The 12,535-nt window shown below is 49.5% G+C and overlaps 1 protein-coding gene across 2 annotated transcripts in view; it reads left to right on the forward strand.

The window, feature by feature from the left end:
• The first annotated feature begins 5,022 nt into the window (after positions 1-5,022).
• Positions 5,023-12,535, forward strand: part of CRMP1 (collapsin response mediator protein 1) — a 43,104-nt gene continuing 35,591 nt past the window's right edge. The window contains exon 1 of one of the 2 annotated variants that reach the window (XM_052681657.1): positions 5,023-6,022. In XM_052681657.1, the coding sequence (XP_052537617.1) occupies positions 5,651-6,022 (372 nt within the window). In that variant the 5' untranslated portion in view covers positions 5,023-5,650. Of the gene's footprint in view, positions 6,023-7,315; positions 7,671-12,535 lie in introns of those variants that run through there. The other variant, XM_052681658.1, reaches the window with a different exon arrangement.

The following is a 12,535-nucleotide window of genomic DNA, read 5'->3' on the forward strand; positions in this document are numbered from 1 at the left end:
GTGGTTGTGTCTTTTTTTAAATGAGGGAAAAAGTAGTTCGCTGGTTAAAACCAGTCCTGTGCAAAAAGTCTTTGAGAGGTCGTTCATTTTCTCACTGGTGTTCCTAAGCAGATCTTAGGAGAAGTTGATCAGCGTTTGGCTTGGAGATGGGGAGCGAATTTTATCTTCTAGGAATTAAAAAACAGTTTGTTGGTACAGAGCTACCAAAAGAAAAAAAGTAAAAAAGAAAAAAAAGTGGGTATGAAACTCAGAGGAGTGGTTGTCTATTTCTCTCCCTGTGATGACAAACAAGTTTTAAAAAATATGTGAATAGTTAGAAAATATTATTACACAGCTCACAGTATATAAGACAAGATGCAGCATGGAACAGATTTTTATGGCTTGTTTATAGATTAGGTTTCTGTCTTTTGTTTGGAATTTGGAGAGAGAAAACATGTAAATTAAATAAGGACTAAAAACTCTCTACTCACACTGACTGAAACAAAGATATTTCCCCACCTCCTGGGCATTAACGAGAAATCTGGGATAAATAATGTATGCAGATGTATTTTGAGCTGTACTGCTGTGCAGCTATTCAGCTCTTCTGCACAGCCACTAGTGTTGTAGTTAACATGAATCATTGGGGATGCAAGTTGGGGTCCATTTCAAGAGGTGCCAAAGAATTCACAAAAAGGCTGGGGTTTATGGTTTGATACTTATTAAACAGATGTACCAGCTAGATGTTTTTGGAGGGAAAGGGTTGTAAATAAATGCAAAAATTGTAAACTCTTACCCATGATTACCCTGTAATTGGGTGTCAAAGTGGAGAAGCTAATCAAGAAGTTTCAGTAACAAGACAGAGACCACTCTTGATTTTGATTTGTTCATGGATAACTTTTCAATAAAGATTTCCACTTTAAGGCATTTATCATGGATGTGAATTGTACATATGTATTAATTTTCAATGTAACTAGGGTGAATACAGAATTGTAATGAAGTCACAAAGTCTACTTGATGATTATCACAGATTTGTAACTCTCACAAATTATGTAAGATATGTTGACATTTTATCTTGTTAACAAGATGTATTTTTCTATGTTAGTTAAATGTAAAATTTGTACAATTTTGTATATTAAATGTATTCATATTTTAAATTAAAAACTTTATAATTTTAATTATTTTTAACTCTAAAATGGTGGTGGAGCTTTTAAATATAGTTGTAGACACATCTGTATCCCTTCACAGCTACCAAGAAAGTCTCCATTTTGAGGAAGGGTCGTCAACTATTGGCTATTTGATCAGCTACCAGGATAAGGATACTGCTCAGTGTTTAGTTCTTGCTCCTCTTCGTAGAAAAGCTGCCATTCAGCTTCTGATGACTTTACAGAATTAGCATGAGTTAATTGAACAGTACTGGCTGTCTTTTTATTGTAGTTTCTCAGGAAGTAGGAAACATGAGCCTTTACTGGCTTGTGGAATTTCGGGTCCAGTTCTGACATATCAAGGGGCTGTGCAAATTTCCAATGTATAGGACAGGAACTGGGGACAGGAGAAGGATACAACAGCCAGAAATCCAGTAGTTGTGTAGAGCACAGAAGGAATCTCAGTGATTCAGCTTTCTCCTCTGGAAGAAAGAAATCTCAGATCTCTTTCACTGCTTATGCTTTTTTTTTTTTTTTTTTGTCTGATGATTGTGCTGTAAAATATGCAAAGCAAAAAAGCAAAAGCAGGTGGAAAATGTACATTGCGTGTTCTCTGAGCTCCTGTATTTGAGAAGCCATTTTCCAGCTTTTGGCATTCATACTGTTGAAAGAAGAGTTCCAGCTACCATTGGCAGGTTGGTAAATCACACCTTTTCCATTGGAATTTTGTTGAAAGTTTTTGTTGAGGGAAGCAAGCATGTCTCTAGGTTTTCTCTCATCTAGCCTGTTTGGAATATAATTAATTTGTCACTGGTGTTATGTCAGTATAAAGCTTAAAGGTCCTATAGGAAGAGGGTGCAATTTCAATTAACCTCTGTCCTGTTTTCACCAAGTTATGCCAAGATGAGAAGAAACACAGTGTCTGCAGAATATTCCAAAACTACGTAGTTCTCCAAAGCTGCGTACGTATTTTTAGGTAAATTCGTGAGGTGACGGCATGAGGCTGTAACTGGGTCTTCTGGAGCAGCTGAAACAACAATTTTCATCTCTTAGTGAACAGAACAGCATGCATCTGTTCACTTAGAGCACGAGTAGTAAGCAAAGGCCTGTATTATGAAAGAAGATGCAAAAACGAACAAAGACATATGATTTTATGTTTGTTCTTAACTTGAAAGTTTTACAGTTTTCTGAAATGTTCATTTGATGTGTTCTTTGAGTCTTTCAGTCTCCTTACGCATTAAGATGAATGTTCTAGCTTAATACTAAACAAAAAAAAAAAAAAAAAAAAAAAGCATTTTTCTTTGTTGTTTCAAAAAACTGAGCAGTACTAGGAACCTGAACAATGTTACCACCTGGAAACCATGTAAACAGAGAGTCTGTCTTGACTTTGTGAGCATGAAACAAAAGATGCTCTTTAACTCTGAATCTTTAAGCAAACTAATGCATCACGTACAACATACTGGACCTACTGTGGGACCATCAGGAATATATTTTACTGAGGTTCAAAATTCATCTTTTGATTGGAAAGAAAAGTCTTACGAAATGAGTATTTTTTCCAGTATTTAGGGTGATGTGTGACCTTCATGTCTTCCTGAATGTACCACCTACATTAATGTGGTAGCCCGTTTTACTGAGTTAGCTAAGAAATCCTGCACAGCAATATGTGTTTAGGAATGCCAGTGGTGATGCAGCAGTTACTTAAATCAGTGTGTTAATAACCAGGGATCAGTGAACCTTTGACTAATTCTCTAATTCCACTCATGCAGACAGCACAGTTTTCCATGGCATTTGAGACAGGAGTTGCTACTGTTATAGGAAATGCAGAAAAGGAAGATGTTTCTCTTTGACTTGTTAGAGCAGTGCTCAGATATGTTACATAACAGCTTTTTACATGGCTTTGGTCCATTGGTAGTTGTTGATGAGAAAGCTGGTATACTTTGATGATGCATGTTGGGATGACAGCAGCCATTTGGATGATGCAGTATTTAATGCATCTTCAGCCTGAGACCTAGCAGTAGTTCATAAACTGGTTCCTTGGTTACATTTATTACATGCTGTGAGTTTAGGGAGCTGTTTAAAATATATTAGCTGGATTATGACATGAATAATAATAAAGCATTAATATTTAGCCTGTTAGCTAGCAATTGAGCTCAAGTGTTGTGCAGTAAAACTAGGAATTGGAAAAGTCAGGGAGTCTGACTAAAAAATCCAATTTTAACTCCTTTCAAAAAGATTAAGTTTACTTTTTACCTCATGGCTTTTCAAGTGGCTGCTAACACTGGAAAAACAATTTGATTCTGACTGTTGTTTTTATTTTTATATTTCCCCAAATCCACACTTTTCTTAAGGAATGGCTTGGAATAAAGTTTGTGACACTGTCACTATTCAGTATTTGCACGTTTCCAGTTATCCACTGGGGAAAGCTATGAAACATAACGGATGCTGCTTCTGAATGAAGATGTTCTGGGCCAAATGCTGCTCTCAGCTATGTCAGTGGAAATATGAGTATTATAAAGCCCGTGTAATGAACGATTTTACAGTGGTATAACTGAGTAAGACTTTGTCCTGTTGATGTGCTTACACTATGGAAAGCATGAAGTTTTTTTTATCTGCCTGTAGCTGTCTATGTCAGTCTACATCTGCTATATAGAGCATCCAAAGGAGTGCTACAAAGATGGTAAAGGCTATGAAGAACAGCTGAGGCCCCTGGTTTACTCAGCCCAGAGCAGAGGAGCTGAAAGGAGGCTTCATGGCAGCTGCAGCTCCTCACAGGGAGTGGTGGGGCAGCGCTGAGCTCTGCTTTCTGTGACAAGCAACAGGGCCTAAGGGAACAGCATGGAGCTGTGTCAAGGGAGGGGCAGCTGGGGTTAGGGAAAGGGCCTGCACCAGACAGCAGTGAGCATGGAACGGGCTGCCCAGGGCAGTGAGCATGGCCCATGCTGACGATGTGTTTGGACAATGCTTTCAGTCATAGGGTTTGGGTGATGCTGTTGGATGATCCTTGTGTGTCCTTTCAAACTCAGGATATCCTGTGATATCCTGTGATCCTGTGAATTCCAAGGGACTTCTGCCTTTAATCTCCTGCTTCTTCTAATCAATCTACAACTTGCAATTCTTTTTCTGCTGGGACAATCAGGTGTGCCTGTGGCTCAGAGATAGCGTTGTGTGGCTGGGCTTTGTGTTCAGATGGCATAACCACACTGTACATGAGCTGTACGCAGGTCTTGTGATTGATCCAGTGCTTTGAATTTGCTTAGTCATTTAATCAGTGTCAGAGCAATTTGTTCTAATATTTCAGAGCAATAGAGTGCAATCCTTATGTAACTGCTGGTGCACTCAAGGCACGACAGGATTGTCTGAGGTCGGCTATGTGGGTGGGAGATGAGTATCCAAGGTTTTGTGCTCTTAGCGGACGACCCCTGTTTTGTAAGACAGGTAGAAGTGTAGAGCCGCACTTTCTGAAGTGGGCAAAGAAGAAAGCATTCTCAAATCCTCCCGCTTTAAATAGTAATAATAATAGAGAATCGGGGTTTGTTAGCTGGCACCGTGCCGACAGAACGAAGAGCTGCAGTCGGGTCCCGTCGGTCGCCTCCCGCAGCGCAGCCTTCAGCCGGCGCGGGCTGCGCGGTGCTGAAGGGACAGCTCCGCGGGGCGCGCCGGGCTGCGGGGGCTGCGCGGGGCGGATCCGCGGGCAGCTCCCACCGCGATCACTTCCGTGTCAGCGCTGCCGCCTCCGCGCCGCGGGATCGCGCAGCGGTCGGGGGCTGCGGGGCGGAGCGGGGCCGCCCTCCCCCCCCACCCCCCACCCCCAGCACCAGCTGCTGCGGCACGGAGACGGCAGCGGCACCCCCTGCCCCGCCCCGGGAGGAAGGAAGGAAGGGAGGGAGGGAGGGAAGGAGGCGGGGAGTGCGAGTGTGCGAAGTGGGAGAAACTCCCCCCGGCTCGCTGGGGGACTGGGGGGAGTGAGGGCTTTTTTTTTTTTTTTTTTTTTTTTTTTTTTTCTCTCCCCCCCTGAAGCCACGTAGCAGCAGGTGACTGGAGGCCGCCCGGTCCCGGCCGTGGCTGGGTGTGCATGCGGCGCGCTCCCTCCTCCCCTCCTCTCCCGCCCCCCGGCTCATTCTTTATACCGGGGGAGCGTGTGCACTGCGGTCCTTGCTCTGGGAATTGCTGCTGCGCTTCCGATTCGTCAGGGGCTTTCCAATCACCTGCCTCTGCCACCCTCTCCTCTGCTCTCTTTGTACTTTATTTTCACGTGCTCTTTACTAACACGGCTATTTCTAAATCCCGCTTGGATTTATTTCGTCCTCTTTCTTTTTCATAATCTTTTTTTTTTCTTTTTCTGCTGGGGGCGGATGGCGGAGGGGAGCCCGCCGCCTGCGTCTCTCTAAGGGCAGCATCCCGGCAGCCAACCCCGCGCCGCCGCAGCCGTCCATTCATTTTTATGGTCACGGGCAGCCTATCCCGGTAGCAGAAGGTGCAGAGAAGTGGGGTAGCAGAGAGCGAGCGAGGGAGAGACCCGCGCGGCAAGAATGGCCGAGAGAAAGAGGAACTGGAATAAAGAAGACGACCTGCCCGTGTATCTGGCCCGGCCGGGGACCACGGCGCAGACACCGCGGCAGAAATACGGGGGGATGTTCGCCTCGGTGGAGGGGGCCTACGAGAACAAAACCATCGACTTCGACGCCTACAGCGTGGGGAAGAAGGGATCGCGCACCCCGCGGAGCGGCAGCCGGCACGATATGCTGGACGGGGGGGACAACTACAGCGAGACCGCCAGCGACATCAGCGAGGTGTCGGGCTCCGTCATCAGCTCCCCAGGGGAACGGGAGGACAAGACTCCGGGCGTGGAGATCCGCTTCCCGCTGGGGAAGGAGCTGCTGCAGGGTCCCGACAATGGGCAGGTGAGCGGGGACACGGGGGGACGGGATATGGAATGTTTCTGGGAGGTCGAGGAGGCTCTGCCCTCCCGTCCTGGCACGGGGATGCTGTGGGAACGGCCCGCCCGGCCTGGGTACTGTCTCACTCGTGAGCTTCCTGGGGGTGTTTTGCGGGGGGACGCGACAGAAATCGTTTTTCCTTTGTAAGTGATGGCGATGAGTTTTTTCCTTCGTGCCGGTAGAATGCCGGCCGGGCGGGGGCGGAGCCGCAAGGTCGCCCCTGTCGCAACCCCCCCCCCCCCCCCCCCTCCCGCCCAGGACGGAGCGACCCGGCCCCGCCACGCGTGGGATTGCTTCCTCCGGAGCCTCAGATGCCCTCACTGTGCCCCGGGTGGGGTGGCGAGGGGGGCGGCAGCTGTGGGCAGGATGGAGAGGGCTCACCACCTGGGTTCGTTTTGTAGACTTAAGGAAAAAGTGAGGTGAGGGTGGGGGAGCTGCGCCTCCGTCTATCCCGATCGTAGCAACTGAGCCGGAGGCAGAGCCAGGCCGGCTCCGGGCTGTCATTGATTTCCCTTTAGGAAGAACCGCGGCCTTCAGCCGTGTCTCCGCACCGCCGCTTGGCACCGCTCGCCGTCACCCGCCTATGGCCGGGCTGGGAGCTCCGCTCCTCGCGTGAATAGGGGTCCGATCTACCCGCTGCTCGGCAGCCCGGAGGGGACTCGGCTCCGCGCCCACCCCGCGCACTGCGGCGACCTTGGTGTCTGTGCAGAGCTGCACTGCGGTGTTTCCCACCCCACCCGCACCCCTGTGTCGGAGCAGCGGGGAGGGCTCACCCTGACCATCCCCCATCGCTTGGGACACCCGCAATGCCTCGGAGCACATCGCGTGTTGCTCTGGCAGGTCCCCAAAGTTCTAAGGCTGTGGGGGCGAGGATAAGCTTGCAGCACAGCGGACCCTGTGTAGTCTCTGGAGCGCTGAGCAGGGATGATCTGGAGAGGGGATGCGTAGGGGAAGCGACCTGGCTGGGAGATGCCACGTGCCTGTGTGCGTGTCGCAGCGCCCTGTGCGCAGTGTTCTCCCCTCGTTTGCACGGCGGGGATTAACTCGGAGGCAGCTCCGCGGTGCCTTTCACCCTCCCTGGATCCCACCCCGCACTCCCGACGCACGGGAGCCCCGCTGTGCCAGCAGCCCGCGATAGGGCGGCGGCGGGGCCGGGGCCGTGGGCGGCGTTTGCCAGCGCCGGTGTGGGAGGGAGTGGCTGGGTTGATGGGCAGGGAAAGGGGGGCCAAGGAAGGGGGATGTAGGGGTGGGGGACAGGAGGGAAGGAACCGCTTCCTGGGTTGAGCCGAGCGAATCCCGCTCCGACCTGCAGCCGGGAGGGCGCTGCTGCCGCCGGGAGAGGCAGCGCCCGCCGACCCCCCCGGGAGCCGCGTCCCTGTTTTATTGCAGCTGGAAAAAAAGGTGCCGGCTCCGCCTGGCGCTCCCCTTCCTCCGGGCGAGGAAACTTTGCCTCCATTACACAGCTCCTCCGGGTCCCCCCGCCCAGCCCCAGCATCCGAATTATCCTTATTCCCGTTATCCCCACCGTTATTTTTCTCTCGCTGTTTGGGGCGCGTTCCGGGCGGGAGCCGACATGTCGTACCAGGGCAAGAAGAGCATCCCCCACATCACGGTAAGCGCAGCCCGGCGGTGTACCATCGCCTTTGTTAGCGGGCAGGGAACGGCGCTCAGCGGCCGCGCAGAGTCCGCGGGGGGCGGCGGGGAGCGGGGTTCGGGGGTTGCCGGCTGCGGGGCCACTGCCTCCTTCCACAGTTCTGCACTGGGTTCGTTTTCGTTTCATTCATTTGATTTCGTTACTATACCGCATCCGTCTGGTTTGATGGCGGGCGATTTGGCTATTATTTTTTCCCCATACCTCGCCTTACAGCTCGGGCCCGACGGCGGTGGTTTGGGGTCGGGGGCCGCCGGGCTCCGCAGAACAAAAGAGGGAGGGGACGCTGCAGCACGACGTGCCCCCGGCAGCGGGCAGAGGCGGGGGCCGGGCTGGGCCGGGGGTGCGGAGGGGCGGGGGGTGGGGGGGAGCGTGGAAAATGAGAGCGCCATGATGCCAGCGCCCACACCTCCGCGCTGGGAATGCATCAGGCGTGTCGAGATCAGGAGTCAAAGAGTTAATCGTCACCATCCTCCTCCTATGTGCATCCAGCGGGACCACAATGGAAAAGCTCTTTCCACGGCAGAAAGAAAGGATCTGGGTCCTTTATTCAGTATATTGTTCCCCATGGACCTATAAAGGCGAGGCGGAGCTGGCGGGGAGGGGGCTTCTGTGGGCGATCTCTCCCTAGTGGGGCCATGCAGAGATGATGTGAGGGCTATCCCTGAGCTGGCCCTGCTTTGCTCTCAGGAATCGGGGTGAGGGTGATGGAGAAGGGGTTGGGGTGCTGAGTGAGAGCTTCTGGAGCCGGGGATTGGGCTGTGGGTGGGTGTGGTGGCTACAGAGCCAACACTGCTGTTCAGGATGGGGGGGGGGGGGGGGGGGGTGGCTTTCAGGAGGGCTTCTTGCTTTGGGAGAAGGCAAAATGTACTCTGAAGGCATCACTCAAGCCAATGTGATGTGGCTGTGAGCACCTGAGCACCTTTATCTCTTGTAATTGGAAAAAAAAAATCCTTTAGCTCAAATATTTGGACATGAAGGGAACAGCCCTTTTCTGAAAGCAGGGCTGAGTGGTACCAATGGGTGCAACAGCTGCAATTCTCCCCTACCAATGGACACCAGTCAGGATGAGAGCATGGCTGCTGTGTGGGCTCAATGGGGGACAGCTCCTCGTGCTTCAGTTCTGAGAATAGATGTGACCCATGCTGGCTGCCCAACTGCTGCTTCCCTTGCACTGGGAGCCCCTCATGCCTGCTGGGTGGGTGCTGGCTGCTCTGTGTGGGGCTCAGCCCTGGTGTGCAGCAGGTGCCCACCTGTGGCTGCTTGAGGTGCTCTCCAGTTCAGAGTAGAAGACTGCAGAGGAATTACAAGTGCTTGCTTGGGATCAACAGTTCATCCAATGAACTGTTCCTTCACTTCCTCAAATTTCTTTCTATGTGAGGGGAGTGCTGGGAAAAATGAAAGCCCAAAGCCCTTTCCCTTTGAAATGGGATGCATGGAAGCTTCTACAAATGAATATTCATTAATGCTAGTGTTGAGTTTTATGACCAAATCAAAAGCATAAATTAACATCAGGGAAATTGGCAAGTATTGGGCTTCAACTGCCTTTGTTTATTTCCATCTTTTGCACTTCTGGGCCATCTCCTCTCCAGCATAAGCAAATCAGCACTCTCAGTTACACCTCACACACACCTCCTGCCCCTGAAGCATCCACCAGCTCTAACTGTGCATATCCCCATTCCACATTCCTCATCCTGCACTGAGGAAATGCATTGCAGGTTCAAACATTCTGGGCTCTGAGGAAATGTGACAGCATTGTTAAGTTGTGCAACAACAACAGCAATATTGAAATCATGCAAAAAATGTCATTTGTTACTGTGCTTAATTCCTGTGGCAAATCTGTATGGGGATGGGAGCCGTCCCATAGCATCCCACACCAGGCCAGCCCTATGCCCACCCTGCAGTCAGGATTTGGCAAGACCACTCTGGGAGTTTGCTGAGGGTCAAGTCTGCAGCACTGGAATCTTCATGCAGGAGGAAGCAGGGGATGGTTTCATCACTGTTCAGGGCTCTCCCTCTATATGCCATACAATGCTCCGATGCAGTTGTTGGACTGGAGACACTGTAGCTGCTGTGAGGAGCTCAGTCTTTGAGGCCCCATACAGGTGCTGGAGTGATGTAAAATAGAGATATGCTGAACTAGTGAGTGCTTTGGTGAAGCCCTCAGCAGGGTGCTGAGTTCTAGAGGGTCTCACTGCCCTGGCTCAGGAGTGTTGGATGAGGAGGGGACAAGGATCTGTAATGCGAGGTGACTATGGATGCATCTGCAGGAGTGCATTTGTCCTTACGTGCAGCACAGTCATCCAGCACAGCCATTGCTGAGGTGTTTTTCTGCATGAAGTGGCAATCTTTCGTGCTTGGGTTGTGCTCTCAGAGCAGATTTTCCAGGGTGCATCCCCCTGCCTCTTGCTGTAACATCACCATTGTTCTCCTCCTGTGCAGGATGCTGCATGGAATCAATGGGGATGGTGACACTGAAATAGCCATTGCAAATCATTTTGGCTTGTGTGTTTTGTTAGTGTTTCAAGCAAGTTCTCAGCCCAGATGAACTCAGCGTTCTAAGTAAAAAATCATATGGCTTGTAAGATGTCTGTAGCAGGACTTGTTCCAGTAGCAACTGCAACCATTAAAACAGAATCAGTGTGAGCTCAGTGAGGAGGAGGTGTGAAGGCAACTCCACGGAGCAAATGGAGAAGAGCAGTCAACATAGCCAGTGTATGGGAACATGTGGGAGAAGCAAAGGGTGTCTGAAACCCCTGGGGATGAAGTAGTGTTCCTGGGAGGGGTCTGAGAGTTGGTACTTCCATGGGGGAAGGAGCTGCTGGCCCTGAGCTGATGGACTGTATGATGTGGGGGACAGCTCACAAGCGAGGTTTTGCAAGGGAAGGATCTCACCACACTTAGGAAGGAAAGAACTGGTATGAGATGAGAAGAAGTAGCAGATGCAGAAGAGTGAAGAGAGGGTGGAGAAATTCAGAGGAGTGGGCACAGAGAATAATTTTAGTTGTACTCATTTGGATTGATTGACATGGAGAGAGATGAGAAGGAAATAGGATTCAGTTGAAGACAGCAGAATATTTTGAGTCTTAAGCCCTGGTCTGGATGTGGGTCTGTTCCACATCTCCCCTTTTTTTCTCACCCACTTCTGTGTGGAAATACAGATGGATGTGTGACTTGCCAAAAGGGTTTGAAAAGCTGCTGAGTGCTGGGCATTGGGAACATTTCCCACATTGTTATCCTGTTATTGGTGCAAGATTTAGACTGATTTTGGCAGCACTTTTTTTTGTACTGCTTTAAATCACCTGGGTATGGGATTTCTCTCTGATCCTCTCTTACTCTGTAATATTATGTACATCTATTTTCTATCAGTAGCTTTTTAATAGGCTTGGCTACTCTCAGTTTGCCTGTCTGCCATGAACATTTGTGAATTCTTGTTACCTGTTGTTCTGGGCTTGAATTTGGCAGCTCCAGGGATGCTTTTGCTGACTGGTAAAAACCAATCTGAAACCACCATTTCTATGACTTTGTGATGTCTTGTTCTTTCCTTTTTTTCTCCAGAAGAGTAAACCCTTGTTTCAGTCACTTCCATCTGCTTCAATCACTTCCATCTGCCTTCAATTACATTCACAGTAGGTCTTTTGGTGACCTATCTTTCCATCTCCTTCTCTGGAGGTTAAAATCTTTGGCAGAGGGATAGAAAATGTGGGTTGGGGTGGTGGTTCCTAGAAGTGCCACTGCCAGTTTGTCAGCCAGCATCCTCTGTGCCCATCAGAGCTGTCGGTGTTGGAACTGCCCTGAGGTTTGGGTGTTGGAAGGAGAACAGTTGCTGTCTGGGAAGACAAGTAATGTTGAAAGTGGTTGTTGAGGAAGTCACAGTTGCTGAGAGCCACCCCTGTCACAGTTACTGAGAGCCACCACTGGCAGTGAGCCACTTCCCTGACATGAGGGTCCTGTTCTCTGCTTCTTCCTTTAGAAGTTTATTGGTGCAGTAGAAAGGAGAAGCCTCATTTTCTGTACAATCAGCATAAAGGAGTTCAGCAGCAAAATAATTTGTAGTTTTCTAATCTTTATGCATGTAGAGATGGCAGCCTTGTACCTTGGGATGGATTTGCTTTGGAATTACTTTTCCTTGTCTTTTACTGTGCTTATAATCAGATGAAATTTCAACTTGTAGTACATGTCCAGTTCTTGCTTATGTTCCTGCTGAATTATAAATGTCCCCACTGTTAGCAGTAAAATCTACACTATGATTTCCTAAGTGTAGTAGTGAGGGCGCAACAAAGATGGTGATCCTAGTTCACCTTGCACAAGGCTCAGAAGAAGCTGTGGAAGGACTGTTGGTGGAGCAGCAGGCACTGTGACCTGCTATGACTTACACATCTACATGCAAACAACACGCATGTGCACCCACTGCATTGAGCTAGTCAAGATATATTCTCCTGTTCTGTCTCTCTTGCATCCACCTCCTCTGCCAGAGAAGGGGTTCCTTTTGGTCTCAGCAAGCTGTCAGCTACTTGTAGTGCCTCTAACTGGTGCCAAGGCTGATATGCCCAGGTAACCTGATGCAGGTTTCTGACTAAAACACAGATAAAGCTGCTCTTTAGTTCAGTGGCACGCGGCAGGAAACTGCTGAATTGTTGTTATTTATACCCAAGTTCAGCCTTGCCCATGTCTGGCTTGCTGGGATTTTGAGATCAGCTCTAATTGACGTAACCAGTGTGTAACCTGAGAGCTGGGTTTTACAATGCACAGTGTGATAAGTTTAACCCTGCAGCCCATATTTAGGTGAAACTCCTGCTGATGCCAATGAAGATTGCCATCAGTGA

This window comes from Tympanuchus pallidicinctus, unplaced genomic scaffold (genome assembly GCF_026119805.1).
Source record: "Tympanuchus pallidicinctus isolate F22 unplaced genomic scaffold, pur_lepc_1.0 scaffold2, whole genome shotgun sequence".
Classification (NCBI taxonomy): domain Eukaryota; kingdom Metazoa; phylum Chordata; class Aves; order Galliformes; family Phasianidae; genus Tympanuchus; species Tympanuchus pallidicinctus.